The 19084-nt window shown below is 44.1% G+C and overlaps 1 protein-coding gene across 1 annotated transcript in view; it reads right to left on the bottom strand.

Annotated features, from left to right (window-relative positions):
* Positions 1–4980, bottom strand: part of FKBP1B (FKBP prolyl isomerase 1B) — a 48958-nt gene extending 43978 nt beyond the window's left edge. The window contains exons 1-2 of the mRNA XM_069850774.1: positions 4817–4980; positions 1907–1954 (exon numbers count right to left, since the gene is read on the bottom strand). Of these exons, the coding sequence (XP_069706875.1) occupies positions 1907–1954; positions 4817–4853 (85 nt within the window). The 5' untranslated portion in view covers positions 4854–4980. The remainder of the gene's footprint in view (positions 1–1906; positions 1955–4816) is intronic.
* Positions 4981–19084: the final 14104 nt, after the last annotated feature.

The raw sequence follows: 19084 nt of genomic DNA, 5'->3' as shown, positions 1-19084 counted from the left end.
CTAGCATCCTCCTCCTCCCTTTGAAAATATTACCAGCAGAGATTACTTAGATGCTACAACAGCACTGGATCTGAGACAATGAGCTTTTTCTGATATCTGTTCTAACTCGGGAGTTAGAGAGGTTGCATAGCACCAATAGCAAGATCACAGAATCCTTTAGGTTGGAAAAGACCTTTAAGAACATCAAGTCCAGCGGTAAACCTCACACTGCCAAGTTCAAGATACATGGAGGAAGCACAGTTTACACTGGAGATTGATTAAATGAGTTTTTATTAAGTCTTTTATGTCAAAGCCAGCTTATGATAACCTCACCTAAGGTGTTATCTAATACCAATAAGTGTGTGCAGAATCTTGATAACTTTCCATGTTGACCATTCACACCCTCAGAAGTGATTACAGAATCACTAGGTTGGAAAAGACCTCCAGGATCATTGAGTCCAACCATTCCTATCAACCACTAACCCATGTCCCTCAGCACCTCGTCCACCCGTCCCTTGAACCCCTCCAGGGAAGGTGACTCAACCCCCTCCCTGGGCAGCCTCTGCCAGTGCCCAATGACCCTTTCTGTGGAAATTTTTTTTCTGATGTCCAGCCTGAACCTCCCCTGGCGGAGCTTGAGGTGGTTCCCTCTTGTCCTGTACTTTGTGGGAGCCACAGGCCTCGAAGTTTTTCGCTTATTTCAGTTTTGACATTTAAATTTATCCAGAACTAACTCAGGGTAGGAGGTGACAATTTTATTTCATAAAAACTTTAGTAGTTAGGGCCAGTACAGAAACTTATCTTTCAACATCTTCACAAAAATAGTTTTAAAGCATCTATTTTCAGATCTAAATTACAGAGAAAAGTCTGTAAGGCTGAGACTGGCATAGCAGACCCATGTGTTCAACTTCTAATTCAAACTCGAAATCCTCATCAGACCAAAATACTCTCTCTATACAACTGTATAGGTGCTTGAACCCAGACATCCACATCCCAAGCCAGTGCACTAACTGCCCTGTAACCTTCTGAAGAGTGATATTATTGAAAATATATCAAGAAGCTTCTTGAAAATGCAGTCAGGTTTATTTCATTAGCTATATTCACTGGAAAATATTCACACCTTGCTCCAGCTTCAAGCTACAGAAGCACAAAACTGAAAGAAGGCAACAGCTACCAGTGAGAACTTTCCTCTAATACTGAATGCTAGAGAAAACCACTACCTTGCAGACTGAGGCACAGATCAGCAGCTGTCAACCCCCACATCACCTACATTTCGCCTTCTTAAGGAAAAGACCACATGAACCAGGAGCTCTTGATGTGAAGTTCCCAGCTGAGGGACACGGATTGCAAAGGTCTTTGCATTCTTTTGACAGTTTATATAACTATATACAAAACATGATGTTACAAACTGATTTAAAGGACATTTTCCCTCTGTGCAAAGGTGCAGCGTAAACAGTTCCATTAACCAACTCGCCACTTAAGATTCATACAAGTCCATAAAGCAAGTGTTAAATAGACCTTGCATTGATTTCTTCAGTATGGAATGAATTTTACTCCCTATGTACAGACACATGCTTTTAAGATACATGCAATCATTAATTATCGGCATTGAGACGAGAAGCTGGAAAAACACAAACCTAGAATTTTCACCGTTTGATGTTTGATTTCATTATCTAGTGTAATGGCTTAAAGAATCAGGTCCACAGCTTTGTCTGTTAACCTCTCGCCACTGAACACTTACACTTGGCAAATCTACTAGATTCTGTAGCCCGAACTGCTCAGCTGGAAGTGAAATATTCAGGAATCCCTTCAGAACATAATCAAATGGATTATGAGTGGCAGAACAAAGTGAAAAATATAACAAATGTCAAACCATTCTTGAAAGCAAAGCAGTTGGTACTGAGAGAATATTCAGAACGTGCCTTACCTGTGTAGTGCACCACACACGTCTGACCCTTCTTCGGAAATGTCCGCCCTGTTAAAATTATAAAAGGTTGTTCGTTAATTTTCCCTGATTAATCTGTGTAGCTAGGCAGCTTTATCTTTGAATAGGAAAATACCAGACAGAGATCACATTGACTATGCTTTATCAAATCACTAATATGCAGGAAAGGAACGGGCATGGTTTACAGTAGAAGGTCCCAGCTTGGCTCCTATTTAGTTGTTAAACCAAATAATATTTTCCTATGCAATTTTCCTTACATATGTGGGCATTATATATGCATTTTCATTCTGTAAGTGCAAAAGGACTGTCAAAACTTCAAAACCTTTAAATTCTCATAATATTTTTGTTACCATTTTTCAAAAAAAGTCTTAGTCTGACATTGTGAAAAAAATCCACTTGTATTCACACTTCTAATGCTTTTCACTCAAGGCAGCTCTAACAAGCTCATCTTTAATTAGCCAGGCAGGGTTTAAAAACAAGTTTCACATCTAAAGGCAGTTGAATTTTCAATTTTACCTGTTCTAGGTATTGCCAAAGGCACTAAAACCTAGAGGGAGATTTTCTTGGTGACAAGGGCATATTAAAGTAGCCAACTTTGATTTCTCAGTAATGCTGGCCTGGGGAGGGCCCAGGCTCAAAAGAACTTATATGTATAAATGAAACTTATTATTAAAGAATATCCTTGCTGGAAAGCTAGGAACTGAGGATTCAGATAGAAACCGAGGCTCTTATCTTAGTTGGCCTTCTGGCATCTTTAGTCTGAATTAACATAACAACAAGTTACACATTACAGGGTGCATCGCAGGGTGTGAAACATCAAGTAACACATAAGCCATGTACTTAGAGGTTACGCACCAAAACCACCGCAAGCACTAAATGGCAGGTCTGAACCAAGATTTATAGCATGAAATGGAGAAGATGGGGCTTCCAAGCATCATCTGAACAGCCTCCTCATCGGCTTGGCTGTCTAGAGAGTGTGAGTACAAGACGGATCCAGTCAGGGCACCACCGTAACCCTAAAGAAGGATTCATCTCATTCAACCTTCACCATCTAAGGCACAGGCAGCTATCACATGCCAGTCTCTCGGGCTTCCCCTGTTGACAGTGGAGAATTAGCAGCACTTAGATGGAAATCCAGACTACCCAGAGAGAGGCAACGTGAATTATTCTATGGAGATACCTACGGAGAAAACCTAGAAGACTGCTTTAGGGCTAGCCACCCAACCTGAGAAAAGTTACACGAGATGAATGCTGCTCCTGGTAAATCAGGCATTATTCAAGTGATCTGAGGAGTATCAGACCTTGCTGACACGTATTCTGCTCTGTGATACAGCACCAGCAAAGTCAACGAAGCTACAGAAGTTCACATCAAAGTTGAATTAAAAGCAGAGATTCTCAAGACCACTGACTAGCTGTTGTTTTAAGACACTGTTTAAAGTCAGCTGATTTTGATTAAGATTTGTAACTGAGAAGTAATCCATATAACCTTATTTGGAATAGCACATTGCTTACAAAGACAGCCTTGATACATTTAGTAGCTAGAAAGTACTATTACAAGGTTAAGTTCCACCCTCTCTATTTGCAACCTAGCAATGTTACTTACACCCACGTAAGTGTTCTGCTTTTACATCTGTGCAACCAAGAGAAGAAATTGATCCCCAGAGCTAAACAGCACAGAGGAAGAAGCCAATTTAAAAGGATACACAAAGAAACAAAAGACGCTGGGCCAAGAAAGTTGAGCGGAGATAGACTTGAACAAATTATTTAAGGTTGTGTATCAGCCAGGGATGAATCTGGCCAGTTACAGAGACACAAATGGCAATATGACATAGAAATTATGTCCTCTTAAAACAAACAAAACAAAACAAAAAAAACCTTATGAAACAATACCATAATGCCAGAGAAGAGCACAAAGAAAGACACTGAGGTCCTGGAACGTGTCCAGAGAAGGGCAATGAAGCTGGTGAAGGGGCTGGAGAACAAGTGTTATGACGGGCAGCTGAGGGACCTGGGGGTGTTTAGCCTGGAGAAGAGGAGGCTGAGACTTTATCTCTGTCCACAACTGCCTGAAGGGAGGTTGTAGAGAGGTGGGTGTTGGTCTCTTCTCCCAAGTGGCAGGCAATAGGACAAGAAGGAATGGGCTCAAGCTGTGTCAGGACAGGTTCAGATTAGACATTAGGAAAAATTTCTTCACCTAAAGGGCTATTGAGCACTGACACAGGCAGCCCAGGGAGGTGGTTGAGTCACCATCCCTGGAGATATTTATAAAAGACGGGTAGATGAAGTGCTTAGGCATATGGTTTAGTAGTGAACAGGTACGGCTGGACTCAATGGTCTCAAAGGTCTTTTCCAACCTAGCGATTCTATGATTCTATGAACTGGCTCTGGGAGGCAGAGCCGGTGCTGAGTGGAGGTTATCGCTACCAGGCTGCCCCTCTGCCCTCCCCAGCATCTCGGGTTTCCCTGGAGCATGCTGCAGCACCAGGAGGGAAAGGGGCACCCATGCTGGAGGGATGGTGGTACCCACACCGAGAAGGATGCAGGCACCCATGGTTGGAGGGATGCTGGTACCCACGCCGGGAGGGATGCAGGCACCCATGGTTGGAGGGATGCTGGTACCCACGCCGGGAGGGATGCAGGCACCCATGGTTGGAGGGATGCTGATACCCACGCCGGGAGGGATGAAGGCACCCATGGTTGGAGGGATGCTGGTGCCCACACCGGGAGGGATGCAGGCACCCCCACTCAGAGGGATGCCGGCACCCCCGGCCGATGCCCCCCGGCCAGTGGAACCGGGCAAAGTTTGCGGCAGGGACAAACCCTCCCGGGTCCGTGCAGCTGCCCGCGGATGCCACACACCAACCCCGAGCCCCGGGCACCCCGCGACCCTACCGTCCCCGGGGGAGATGGTCTCGATCTCCACCCCCATCGCGGCACCGGCTCGGCTCAGCACCCCCAGGCTCGGCTCGGCTCGGTTCAGCTCAGCACTTCTTAGCTCGGCGCGGTTCAGGCACGGCTTAGCTCAGCTCGGCTCGGCTCAGCACCTCTTCGCTCGGCTCGGTTCAGGCTCGGCTCAGCACCTCCCGGCTCCGCTCCGCCCCCGGAGCCGCTGCCCGTCACCCTCCGCAGCCAATGCGGAGCCGGGGCGGAGCAGGGGGGTTGCCCGACCCCCCCCCCCCCGAGCGACCGGGGCGCCTGCCAGCACCTCCTCACGGTCCCCCTGCCAGCATCCCCCTCTCTGTCTCCCTACCAGCATCCCCCTCCCTGTCCCCCTCCCAGCATCCCCACTCCGTGTGCCCCCTACCAGCATCCCTCTCCTTATCCCTCTACCAGCATCCCCCTCTCTGTCCCCCCTACAAGCATCCCCCTCCCTGTCCCCTCTACCAGCATTCCCCTCCCTGTGCCCCCTACCAGCATCCCTCTCCTTATCCCAATACCAGCATTCCCCTCCCTGTGCCCCCTACCAGCACTCCCCTCCCTGTGCCCCCTACCAGCATCCCCCTCTCTGTCCCCCTACCAGCATCCCCCTCTCTGTCCCCATACCAGCATCCCCCTCCCTGTGCCCCCTACCAGCACTCCCCTCCCTGTACTCCCTACCAGCATTCCCCTCCCTGTGCCCCCTACCAGCATCCCCCTCTCTGTCCCCCTACCAGCATCCCCCTCTCTGTCCCCCTACCAGCACTCCCCTCCCTGTACCCCCTACCAGCATTCCCCTCCCTGTGCCCCCTACCAGCATCCCCCTCTCTGTCCCCCTACCAGCACTCTCCTCCCTGTACCCCCTACCAGCATTCCCCTCCCTGTGCCCCCTACCAGCATCCCCCCTCCATATCCCCCTACCAGCATCCCCCTCCCTATCCCCCCTGCCAACACCCCCTCAAGGTCCCCATACCAGCATCCCCCCTTTCTGTCCCCCCTACAAGCATCCCCCTCTCTGTCCCCTCTACCAGCATCTCCCCTCCCTATCCCCCTACCAGCATCCCCCTCCCTATCCCCCCTGCCAGCACCCCCTCAAGATCCCCCTACCAGCATCCCCCCTTTCTGTCCCCCCTCCCGGAGCATCTGCAGCAGCAGCAGAGGCAGTGGTAAAAATCATAGAATCATTAAGGTTGGAAAAGACCTCTAAGATCATCCAGTCCAGCCCCAATAACACCCACGTCCCCAAGTGCCAAATCTACCCGTGTTTTGAACGCCTCCAGGGATGGGGACCCGACCACCTGCCTGGGCAGCCTGTTCCAATGCCTGACAACCCTTTCAAGTAAAGAAATTCCTCCCAATATCCAACCTAAATCTCCCCTGGCACATCTTGAAGCCATTTCCCCTTGTCCTGTCACTGGCCACCAGGGAGAAGACACCAACCTCCACCTCACTACAATCTCCTTTTAGGTAGTTGCAGAGAGCGATAAGGCCTCCCCTCAGTCTCCTTTTCTTCAGACTAAACAACCCCAGCTGCCTCAGCCACTCCGCATAAGGCTTGTGCTCTAAACCCTTCACCAGCTTTGTTGCCTTTCTCTGGACATGCTCCAGAACCTCCCAGTTTCCACCAGCTCTAAAGGAATAGTTTTGTTTATAGTCCTGCATGTTCTGGGTTAAAAAATGAAAACAGAACCTCAACATCATCAATTTTCCGACTGAAAGAGCTGTATCCATCCAATTCCAACCCGTGCTTCCCCGACATTGTGTTTTCAGGATTTTTATCTGTTACAAATTGGATTCCATTCAGGGATAAAGATCTTCATCTGCACGGGGCAGCTGTCGGGATGATTGAACTGAGGAATTACTGTGTTGGTTTGTAACTTAGATGAGTCAGACACTCCAAAATGACTGGGAGTGCATGAAGCTCCCCCCCAAAGCAGGCAAGTGAGGAAAAAGCAAGAGTTCATAAGAGTTCAGAAGTGGTGATGAGGACTGGACAGGGATTTCTTTAGCCTGCCTCCCATCCCAGTTAATTCTGCATATAAAATGTACAGAAGAAGCAGGCATTTACTTCAGTTCATCAGAACGGGTCCGTAACAGTGAAAATTCTGAAAAGGGTTTTTTTTTCAGTGTGAATCTCAGGATGTCATTTGGTTTCCAAGCAGGAGAAAGATACCACAAATGCATTTGAGAAACAGGAAAATGCCACACAGGAAATAAGCGGCACAGAAGTATTAAGAAGACATGAACATTGTTAATTCCAGATGCGCTTCAGCGTCACTACAGAGCAACAAGGACAGCACAGCAAATGTTGAACTTAAAAGAGAAGTAAGGAAGTGTAAGAAAGTTCTAAGTACATAGATAGGATTTTGATAGGAATGGTTGGACTCGATGATCCAGTGGGTCTCTTCCAACCTGGTTATTCTATGATTCTATAGTGTCCTGGTAGGGCCCTTGACTTTATACGAAAGGGCTGCTTCCATCCAGGCTCCAGGTAGGTGTCCATGTCCTCTCAGACAATCAGAACATCAGAAGGCCTAACTATGATGAATAAAAGCAATTTATACTTTGCTGGGTTCCCTTTGCCCTTTGTAAGTCCACATGTCCTTTGATCAGGGCTACACGTCTCTCCATGATGGCCTCAAGCTCCACCAGGGGAGATTTAGGCTGGACATTAGGAAAAAATTCTTCACAGAAAGGGTCATTGGGCACTGGCAGAGGCTGCCCAGGGAGGTGGTGGAGTCCCCTTCCCTGGAGGTGTTTAAGGCACAGGTGGACGAGGTGCTGAGGGACATGGTTTAGTGTTTGACAGGAATGGTTGGACTCGATGATCCGGTGGGTCTCTTCCAACCTGGTTATTCTATGATTCTATGATGGTGGGAGAACAGGTCTTGCTGAGTCGCATCTTGTGACAGGAGGAGATTGGACTCAATCACCTAGCAGATACAGTTCAGAAAGGACCACAGAATATCTGCTTCAAGTGTCATCACGAGTAACAGACCTTAAACACAGGCAGACTTTGAAGCACAAGGAAAAAGCAAAACCCCCCAACAGCACAACACACAAGCCATAGGAATTGGAGGGACCAGGTGATCCAGGTCTAAACCTGCTGTATTTATAAACATCCTATCCCATGGCCTCTTGCCCTTTGATGGATACTTCGGTGCAGACACAAAGCTTCTTTTGGGAGTGAGCTAATTACATCCCCTACACTTGTATCCTCAAGCACATGGAAAGAAAGGTTAAGGCCAAATTCCAAGACAGAAAAAAGGATCTGTAGAGGGTATCACAAAACTGTTGAGTGAATAGTTTTTAAAATCTTTATCACCACAGATGTTGAATAACAAATAACGTTGTGCTTTTTCACCTTATAGTACTCACTGGAGGCATCGATGTCCTCAAAGACACTGTTGTCAACAAACATAAAGTACATGAAGAGAAGACTGAAACAAGGAATGTCTGATAGCTTTGGGAAAGTCTCTGAAATACAAGAGAAAGTGGTTCAGGGTTGCTAGGGTTGGCAGAGAATTGAAGGTGAGGCGAAGAGGGCAAAGGGGCTAAGAGAGAAAGTCTTTCCGTGGCCAAGGAAACTGCTAAAACAAGTTATTGAAGGAAATCAGGAGATTTATGTTTTAAAGAATGCTTTTTGGAAGCTGTTGCATGACATCCACCTCCTCCCTCTTTGGGATCCAGCGTATCTGCATGAAAGGTGAAGTCCGTTAGTCACAGCTCTGTAGAGCTCACCTTCCTGAACAGCGATTTACCACACAACCTTTCCCCAGCACGTCTTTCTATCCTGGCAACAGAACTGTAGCCGGGGAAAGCAGTGTGTTCTCTGAGCTCTCCTTCCCAAATGTTATGATGGAACCACATGACTCCAACGTCTAGGATTCCTCAGTGGTCATAAAGAGGACAAGTTGATCACAGTCATTATGGGCAGCCTTGGGCAGCCTCATCTAGTGGGAGGTGTCCCTGCCTATCGCAGGAGGGGTTTGGAAGGTCCCTTCCAACCCAAACTATTCTATGATTCTATGATTATGAGGTTTTGCAGAAGGCCCAAACCTCAAAGTTTAGCAGCTGAATGTTTAATTTTATTTAACTGAAATCCCTGGAGCCTGCACTGTTTACAAACTTATTTATGCATTTCCACTTTTAAGAAGACAAACAGATCTCACATTTTTAGGGTGTTTTGGTTTAGTGCATAGTTCCTATATTGTGAAATCCCATTCAAACCCTGTTTTTAAAAACTACAAAGGATCTACAAATCATGGGTAATAGATTCCATATGCACACAAAGAACACCCCTGGAAGGCCAAAGCACTAAATTGCCCATAAATGGAAACCACAAATTCTGCAAACATATAAAGTCATGGAGGCCACAAAACCCCCAGACAATCCACATTTCCCTCATCAGCATCCATGGAGAAGGACTTGGCGTTACTTTGAAACCCAGATGCTGTTCTGTGAACAAATAATGAAAGCAAACTGAAGATGTTTTACAAATACTGACCTCTCCACTCACTGAACCGACATGCACCATCAAGTAGCTTTAATGCAAAAGTGCACAGGACGCACATAAGCAGCACCACGCTGGAAAAAACCTGACCAAAATAAACACCAGCCTGCACAGCTCAGCAGGTCACATCACGGCGAATGTTCCTGTGCATCACTAGCCTCGATAAAAAAGAAACAACAAGCACTGAGTCAGGCCAGAATCAGTTATTTCCCCCAAACCAGGTGACAGCCGTTTGATGAACAGATCAAAACATACTAAAAAATCTCAACGTGCCTGTCATAGCAGGGCTGTCTCACTTCTCTCCACTGCTGGTTACCACAGGTCTGCAGCACAGCCACCTCGTCCTAACTGATATTTGTTCCAAATGCCCCCAAACAGAATAAAGCTTCCTCCTGATGCAATTATTCTGAATCCTCATCTTCCTCTTGGAACTTCTCATCTGCATCAGTATCCGTACTTTCCTCTTGTAGCTGTAGCTCTGAGTGCAAAACTGCAGCCAGATTTTTCCAGTAGCACTAAAACTGACTTGAAAGCTGTCACCTCCCTCTCTTCTGCCTCGACAGGCTCTTCCCACCTTAGATATTCCCTTATTCTCTGTCACAAAGCTTACATGTAAGCTATTATGAAGGTCTCCATCCTGATCTTCAAAGCCCTTTACAGGACTAGGTCACCTCAGGGAAGAGCTCCAGCTCATCAGAATATGCATCAGCAGCTGCTAGAGCCATGAAATTGGTAGATTACACTCAGGAATGGAAGCAAAAATTCCACAAGACCAGAACCTAGTTAATGGAGCTCACTTCTAGAAGAGATTAATGCAGTGTACTACTTGCAAAAAAAAGTCTTCAGATGGACCCATGCTCTCACAAGCTTCTGCCCCTCCCATAAAAGAAAAAGAAAAAACACTGACATACTGGAGCAAGTCTCATCAGTCCATTGTGGTTAATGGCTGGAGAATGGGGAAAGGGTGAGAGCGCTGGGTTTGTTAAGCCCGCAGAAAGCAAAACTAAGGAAGGAACTCAGTGCTGTCTACACGAGTGCTGGAGAGGATGGCACCACGGTTGTCTCAGAGATGCCCAACAAAAGGACAAGAAGTAATGGACACAAGTCACAGCAAGGGAAATTCTGACTAAATATAGGGAAAAAGTCCTCACAAGATGGGTGATCAGACAAAGCCTTGAGGAACCTGACCAAACTTTGCAATCAGTCCTGTTTCAAGCAAGAAGTTGGACTATATGACCCCCAAAGACCCCTTCCTCTAAATTGCTTTATGAGTCTCAAATATTTTTCCCGAATGAAGAAGAGAAGGAAATAAAGCAATGGTGGTAAGGTTAACAACAGTTCTAACACTGACTGCATGACCCCAGATCAGTTTGGTTCTGTTTGCAATGCACAATGCTCCGAAGTGGTTGATAAATCTACCGGGCACTGCACGACAATATGTATAAAAACTAGCCAGCATCTCAGCTGCAATATAAATATGAAATTGCAGCATCCACCCAGGCTAATTAGTGCACATGCAGATCGCTGCCCTGATAATGCTTCACTGCCTACCGTTTTGAAGCCAGCTTGCTGAAGTGGAGATATGCTCTCAACTGCTCTGTGACTCAGTTTTTCATTTATATAATGAGAATGATCATTCTTCCTTGTCTCTTTAGATTGCAAAAAATTCATGGGCAGAGTTCCTCTTTTATTATAAAGAAATGTAATGCCCTGGGGCTCAGGGCCTAAACTCAGCGTCGTGCGGAGCGGTCTCAAAAATACAATTTCCAGTAATAACAATATCATGAGCAGGCAACCCAAGAGGATTAAATTTTCCCTTCCATCCAATTTTTAATAGCAAAAAATAGATTTAAAAATATAAGTAAGTCTGTCTTTCAAACTGAACAAACCAGAACTGGAATCACGTCTATAACAGTACATTAATTATTCCAGCTCAGTCATTTCCTTGCTGTGGAAGTTACAGAAGAAAGTCAGTGACTTTGAGAAACTTTGTATTCACAGTGCAACACGTTTGCTGCTTTCTCCAGTGAAACTCTTTTCTCTGAAGTTTTGGTATTTATTCTGCTTGCTGAAGAAATGTCACTGGCAAGACATATTGGAAGCAGTTCAAACAACACAAGAAAACCAAACAAACTACAAATATGAGCTACAAGCTTCTGATTAGTCTTTCGATGATTTTGGAAAATGTAACTGTGGAAAAGAAATTAACTGGCATTCTCAGTCCTCCAGATAAATGAGTCAAGGGAGCCAGGTAATGGATTCAGAAAATTAAAGCTATATTTGTTTTCCTTTATTCTGCACGTGCAATTATTACACAATTTAATGAGTTTCTAGAACCTCCTGACCAAACTGATCTGAAGTTACAACTAGAAGATCAGCAGGCAGAAAGGCAGGTTGTACACCTACCAGGACATGGATGAGTGAGACAGCACAGAAAGACTGTAAAACGGGTTGGTTTTTTTGCACCGTACTCCAGGGATAGTTTTAACCCTAGGTAAAAGCATCAACAGACCAACAACAGTCAGTAATAATCTAAGGCTTTTTACATTCACGTCTAGGACAAACACCAACACTAATCCTTCTGGTATTCAGCTCGTCATCAGGGCTGACCCAGCATTTGGCCTTTAGCTTCTCTTACCGAAAGGAAAGGCTGAGTCAGCCATTCCAGGGTTTTCACCTATGCAGTCACAGAGTCATTTAGGTTGGATAAGACCTTTCAGATCAAGTCCATCCATAAACCTAACGCTGCCAGGTTCTCCACTAAAACATGTCCCTAAGCACCACATTTCTATAAGTCAAAGGTGATTTGTTACATGGCTTTCCAAATACGGCTGGGAGGCAGTTCTCGTCAGATACTTCTGCAGTTGTCTCATAGTCATCCCTGAAGTAGAGCAGCTCTACCGATGATGGCAACAGCAAAGGTATTCGTATCACCTGGCCAACAGAAGTGTTATCGTCATACACACTCCACAGGAGGCAAATTTGGATTCAGAGAGAGACTCCACGATCTTTCTCGATCGATATTCTCAATCATGGTTTAACTGCTTGAATAGATACTCGAATGCACGTGATTCAGAAGCAACTGATTTTGAGATACTATATAAAATTTTCTTTCTAGTGTACATTCCAAAGTAGAGGAGGTTGCTGAGAGTTTGACACTGTCTACGCTGTCAGCCAATCAGTTTCAATGCAGGGTTATGTCCAGCTCATGCTATCCTGACTTACACTACAATAACAAATTATTTTCCCAGGGCAGACAGTGCTTAAGTGACCTTTTCAAATTATCAAGCTGGGATAAATATGTGTCTGCTAAAAATATTATCATCCTTTGTTGTTCTACAGGTCACTTTCAAATGAAAGCAATCTATTTATCATTTAGCTGTGCAAGAAGTCCCTAAGTTATCTCATGTGTTCCGTGCAAATGATAAAAACTTCACTTCAAAAGTATAAATTTACCTTGTAGTGTAAAATTATAAAGTAATAAAAGACATCTTTGAAACTAAACACATTTATTGCCTATGAAAGAAAAAGACTGGCATAATTTGCAAGCTGTATCTTGACTTACAGATGGAAAGACCTATTAGATCGTTCATTCCCTCTCTTTGCCAAGACAGGAATGTTTCTTAAAGAACATTTCATACTCTTTTGCCTAGTATAATTTTAATAACCTAAGTACTGGAGTTTCTACTGCTTTCCTTAAGACAGGACATGGGATAGTGGCTTTAAACTAAAAGAGGGTAGATTTTGACTAGACATAAGGAAGACACTTTTTACCCTGAGGGAGATGAAACACTGGAATAGGTTGCCCAGAGAGGTGGCAGAAGCCCCATCCCTGGAAACATTCAAAGTCAGGTTGGATGGGGCTCTGAGCAACCTGATCTAGTTGTAGACGTCCCTGCTCAGAGCAGAGAGTTTGGACTGGATGACCTTAAAGGTCCCTTCCAACCTAAACCGTTCTATATTTCTATGATTCTAAAAGTGTCCTTTTCTCACCACTGACTTTTAAGTGAATCAGTAAGCAGGGTCAGACTAAAACAACTATAGTGTGTGTGTGTGTGTGTAGAGATAGGTTGCAGAGCTGAGGCTCAACTCAGTTGCCCAGTGGGAGCTTGGGTACTTCTTTCATGTAGGCAGCCATATGTATCCACCTCAAAGCAAGCATCTCAATTTGTGTGAGAAATTCCACTTCTACAACCAAATGTGAAATGAATCTCATTCTTTGTGACCATGTTTATATAACCACCCTTTATGTGCTTTACCTCCTAATTCCTTACCTATTTTGCTTTAGTATTGTGAAAGACAGAAAAACATTGAGCTTAACAGTCTTGCCGGGAGTAAGAATGAAGTGGCCTTCTGAAAAGGTTTGGTTCTTTTCTCCCCACCTAAATGAACCACAAGAGTTTCACTCTAAAGGACAAAAGAGAGGCTTGAGAGGTTAACAAATCATAGAGTCATAGAACAGTTTGAGTTGGAATGGACCTTCAAGATCATCCAGTTTCAACTCCTTGCAATGGGGGGATCAGGCTGCCCAAGCCCCATCCAACCTGGCCTTGAACACCTCCAGGGATGGGGCAGCCACAGTTTCCCTGGGCAACCTGTTCCAGTGCCTCCCCAGTCTCATTGTGAAGAAATTCCTCCTTATGTCTAGCCTAAATCTGTCCCTCTCCAGTTTATACCCATTACCCCTCATCCTATCACCACAAGCCTTTGTAAACAGTCCCTCCCCAGCTTTCTTGTAGCCCCTTCATGTACTGGAAGGTCACTATAAGGTTCTCCTTGGAGCCTTCTCTTCTCCAGGCTGAACAACCCCAACTCTCTCAGCCTGTCCTGTACAGGAGGTGCTCCAGCCCTCAGATCATCCTTGTAGCCTCTTCTGTATCTGTTCCAACAGCTCCATATCCTTCTTATGTTGAGGATTCCAGAACTGGACACAATACTCTACCAACTCTACTTCCCCAAACTTGCGGAACTGCTATGTTAGAATTGCATGATATTTGGCTTTCTCTTACAGAAGAGATGATGTTCCAAGAACTATAAGTATCAAGGGGACCGTTGTCAACACTTCTGCAAGACTGATGCATGGCTCAGGCTGGCACGATGTGATGGAGCATCTCTGCTGTCTTCCCTCAGATCCAGGAGGATTTTAGAGAATTGGAGGCCATGTGTCAGAGGACTCTACATGGACTCGCTTTACAACTTCTATATGAAGCTGCAAAACTTTTGCCTGTATGCTACCAGTGTCTGCTTCATCATATATGATCCCATCCTAGATGTCTCTATTCAGCAGATGATAGCTCAAGCTGGCATGGTAAGACCATGGCATTGAAAGTATAATATAAATAGTCTTAGAAAGCAGCTGTGACTTTACTGCCCAAAGTCTCCTTACTTTGAATATAATGGACGTAGAAAGTAACAGGGCCTAATCTTTACATAACAATTTGCATAAGTGGTGGTTCTTTTTAATTACCCAAGCTTCTTAACAGTTCTCTGAAATATATTTATGTAAAAAAAATGCAATCCTCTATTAGATCTTCCATGCCTTACATGACATACATATAAAAATGTGTGAGCTGGTGGGTTAAATCCCATTCTGGGAGCAGTAAGAGCACACAGACCTGCCGCTGCCAAAAGAATGTTGATTTACATAGTGTGATCAGTAGATCTGCTCTGACAGATTACATATTTTGTATCTTTATTAGCTGTGCATCATTTTTACATTCTGTTCCAGTTAGCTTGTGACAGATAACTATTTTTTAAGATCAGATCTCAAGGCAGAGAAATGTCAATGTAGAAAAATAAATACATTATTCAAGCTTCTTGAAAGTATTGAACTAAACGACACACCGACTTAAACCAGTGAAATCATGGTGAGTAGCTTTAAATAGAAATATTTTTGAAGTAAAAATACTACAAAGCTTTAGACGGTTTATAAAGTTAAAATAAATTATTATTATATAAATTATTACTCCTATGTTTTTATTACATATTGAGCTGGATCTGTCTTCCTCTGAAGTCACCAGGGATATTAACATCAATTTAATTAACTTGAAGCAAGATTTAGCCCAAGAAGAGTTATTTTAAAGGAGAAAATGAAGTCTGAATCTCAGCTTTTCCAGCAACGCACTGAACTCGGATCCATGGAGATATTTAGATGCTGATCTCCCCCTGGACAAGAAATAACCAGGTAATATATATTTAAAGAGCCTGGAACTCATTAGGTTTGATCCATATTTAACTCAAAATGTATTCGCCATTTAGCAAAACAGGTGAATAGTAAGTGCAAAAATGTGACAAAATAGCAATATAAAATCAGTATCATTAAAAAAGGGTACTCAACTTCTAAAATGACTAGGGCTGGATTAATTTTCTGACATTTGTTGTCATAGAGTCACAGAATCATGGAATGGTTTGGGTTGGAAGGGACCTCAAAGCCCATCCAGTTCCACCCCTGCTATGGGCAGGGACACCTCCCACTGGACCAGGCTGCTCCAAGCCCCATCCAACCTGGCCTTGAACCCCTCCAGGGATGGGGCAGCCACAGCTTCCCTGGGCAACCCGGGCCAGGGCTTCACCACTCTCGATGTGAACAATGGGAACTCATGGCTAACTAACAGCTCCATGCAGCTCGGTGGGTGGTGTTCAGTATTGGACTTTTTATGATACTTACACCAACCACCTCTTCCAAACCCAAGGAGACTGACTGCAATCACTCTGCAGGACAGATCCAGCCAAGTTTGAAACGCACTGTTTAAACCATGGGTGACATACTGATCTGAGTTATACCAAAGTTAATCAGAGGCACAGTGATGTTAATAGGATCAGAATCCAGCTCAGTATCAGTGTAAAGACTGTGATTGCTCACTGGAGTGTCTCAGATTACCGACAGATTACTCTTCACATTGCTTTCCTGGGTCTCAAAGGAAAACTGTAGGACTGCCAGGACAGTTTTCAGCTACTGCCCTTTATTTTGAATGTGTAGTTATACAGATCTGGGCAATCCAAGGTGACACAGAAATATTTAAATGTTTTACTGGTTTCCAGAAAAAATACGCTAGCTAAATGAGAGGAACTCATTTTCCCCCACTCTCCATTTTTATCCTCTTTTTAAAAATAAGGCTGTGCCAAACCGGAATTCATGGTCTCTTTCATTCACCTTGTGCCTGCACCTGAAATTCACTTTGATCTCAAGTATAACCTGTTTAAATTCTGTAATCACGGCATAACTTACGTTTTTCTTCCCTTTGTGTATTTCAGAAGTCTTTCATTATTTACATAGTTTTTTAAAGATAGTCTCTGAAATGTAATCTTATCTCAAATTCATTTCCTCATGTATGGGAAGGTACTAGATGATTCTCACACAGAAGTTTCTTGTGCACATTACCCTTTTACACTGAAAAACCACAGAATGAACCACGGGAGGGAATTTTCCTTGAGATTCTCTAGTGCTATCCCAATGGAGCCTGTGCTTCAAACTCAATTGCTACAGAATGAGCCTTGTGCTATGCCCAAACCCTGCAGATTCCAAGGATCATCATGTCCTAGAGAATCAACAGAAAAGGCCAAAGCAAACTCATCAAAGGTTTTGTGTCTCTCCATGAGTCCAGTTTCTAGTGGGTCTCATGGTGTTGGGGTTGTACTATGCAGGGGCAGGAGTTGGACTTGATCCTTGTGGGTTCCTTCCAACTCAGGACATTCTACAATTCTATGATCACCTAACTATGGTGCCAGTGAATATTTGTGGATGCTGTCATTTTTAGAACTAAATATCTTGGAGAATTAACAAGAAATAAACATAAGTACATCAGATGAAGTTCTAGTTCTTCATGCTTTCAGAGCTAGATGAAAACCTCACCATGGCTCTGCTACAAATATTTTTCAAGACCTCAGTGTCTATGGAATAGCCTTAATTCCAAACCTGAGGATGGTTCTCTTACTGGCAGACCTCGTGGTCCAGCCTTGCATCACCCTGTGACAGGCACAGATACACATTATGAGAGATGATGAAATGAAAAAGAAAAAAATCAGCAAGGTAAGTCCAGTCTTCCACATGAGCAGTCTGGGATCTCTAGATGTCTGCACAACTGGCCAAACACACATTATCCTCAGTGAAACACCTGAGCATTTCAGTCATACTAAGGCAGAAGTTTCTGCATCCAAACCACATTTTATGTTGCTAGAATCCAGCTGCAACACTGTGTTGTTATAATATTTAAAGCACTATTCAGAATGCATTCAGATGGCTGCGCTAAAGAACAGCTTTATCAGTAAAATACATCCAGAAGACGGCAAAGCAGCAATGCAGCGTTATTTTAAAGCAAAACAAGAATATCTTATACAGACTCTGCAAATTTGTGGAGCTGCTCGGCATGTATTTCAATGTAATCTATTCATTATAGCTACTGTGGGTAAAAAGCTACTCCTAATACATGACGCAATAACCCTGCTAACCACGCTGAGGAAGTACAGAGTAATCAGAGCTGCTGGTGAAGCAGGAATGGCAGTGCGGCATCTTTAGTGTGGCCTGGGCATCTGTGCCAGCAATGTGTAAGGTAAAATCATTAAAAAAACCATGGTTTCATGGAAGGCACAGGGACCGAAACTTTCGGAGTCTTGCATAAAAGGGAATCTTCTAACCTACCTATTTAACTCTTTAATTTTTACCTATTCCAGTCGTCACTGCTGGCTTGTCCTTGATGGATATAAAAAAGTTTTTATTTTGAATGTAATTTTAATGAAATAATCTACAAAAACCAGGTAGCTATGAATGAGAATATGTATGATTACTTTACATAAATTTGGAGTTCTTTATTGGTACTCACCATTCTCAGTAAATACACCGCGAGAAAGAATAGTAAAAAACTCTTACAACAGAGATCCAACTGCCTTCAACAAGAGAACTGTCTTTCCCGGGTAGTGCTATAAAAAAATATAAAGAAATCACCCAAAGATGCCGAATCTGAATAGTTAAGTCTTACATCTTTAACCACAGTGATTACACTGATCATTTGTAAACCTTTGCCTGGATCTAATTAATCCACATTGTTTATTTTTTTTATGTAAACACCAAGAGACACAAGTTACATCAAAGCAGAAGGGAGATGCTGGCAAAACAAGAACTACAAAAAGATGCTGAGGATGAGATTCAGTTACCTGTATATAAGCTTCTAATGCCAGCTTAGACAGCCTAGAGACTATCTAGGGATCATCTCTGCTGCCAGCTGCCACTCCAGAATGGCACTGCTCCTCTGTACGTCCTGGGCCATACCTGCCAGCCCCGTGTGGCTGTCTCAGATATCCTAGGGCACTGAAAATAGTAATCATAGAATCACCAGCTTGGAAAAGACCCACCGGACCATCGAGTCCAACCATTAATGCTTGCTTCTACTTAAGCAATGAATCCCACCTTGACAATTTACGTTCAGCAATACGCAAGCTCTGTCCAAGCTAACCCCAGAAGTGCTGAGGAGGGAGGAACGGAGACACTCAAGGTTCCATCTGAACCAGCTCTGGTCCTGAAACAACACAGCCAAATCAAACTGGTGTGGCCTCACATGACCCCACTGCGTTAAATGAGTTGATTGGCTGGTTCTCTGTCAACTCAAGGATCTTTGCACGATGTTATGTTACAAATTGCAGAAAACTGCAGGGTTTAGGGGAACGGGAAGATTTTGGCATCCTCTTTGCATTTTGTCTGTATGACGAGGGAGCAGTTGTCAGATACAGGTGTCTGG

The sequence above is a fragment of the Phaenicophaeus curvirostris genome, chromosome 2 (genome assembly GCF_032191515.1).
Source record: "Phaenicophaeus curvirostris isolate KB17595 chromosome 2, BPBGC_Pcur_1.0, whole genome shotgun sequence".
NCBI classification, from domain to species: Eukaryota; Metazoa; Chordata; class Aves; order Cuculiformes; family Cuculidae; genus Phaenicophaeus; species Phaenicophaeus curvirostris.
Note: the sequence above shows the minus strand (reverse complement) of the source record. Positions and strands in the feature narration are given on the sequence as shown.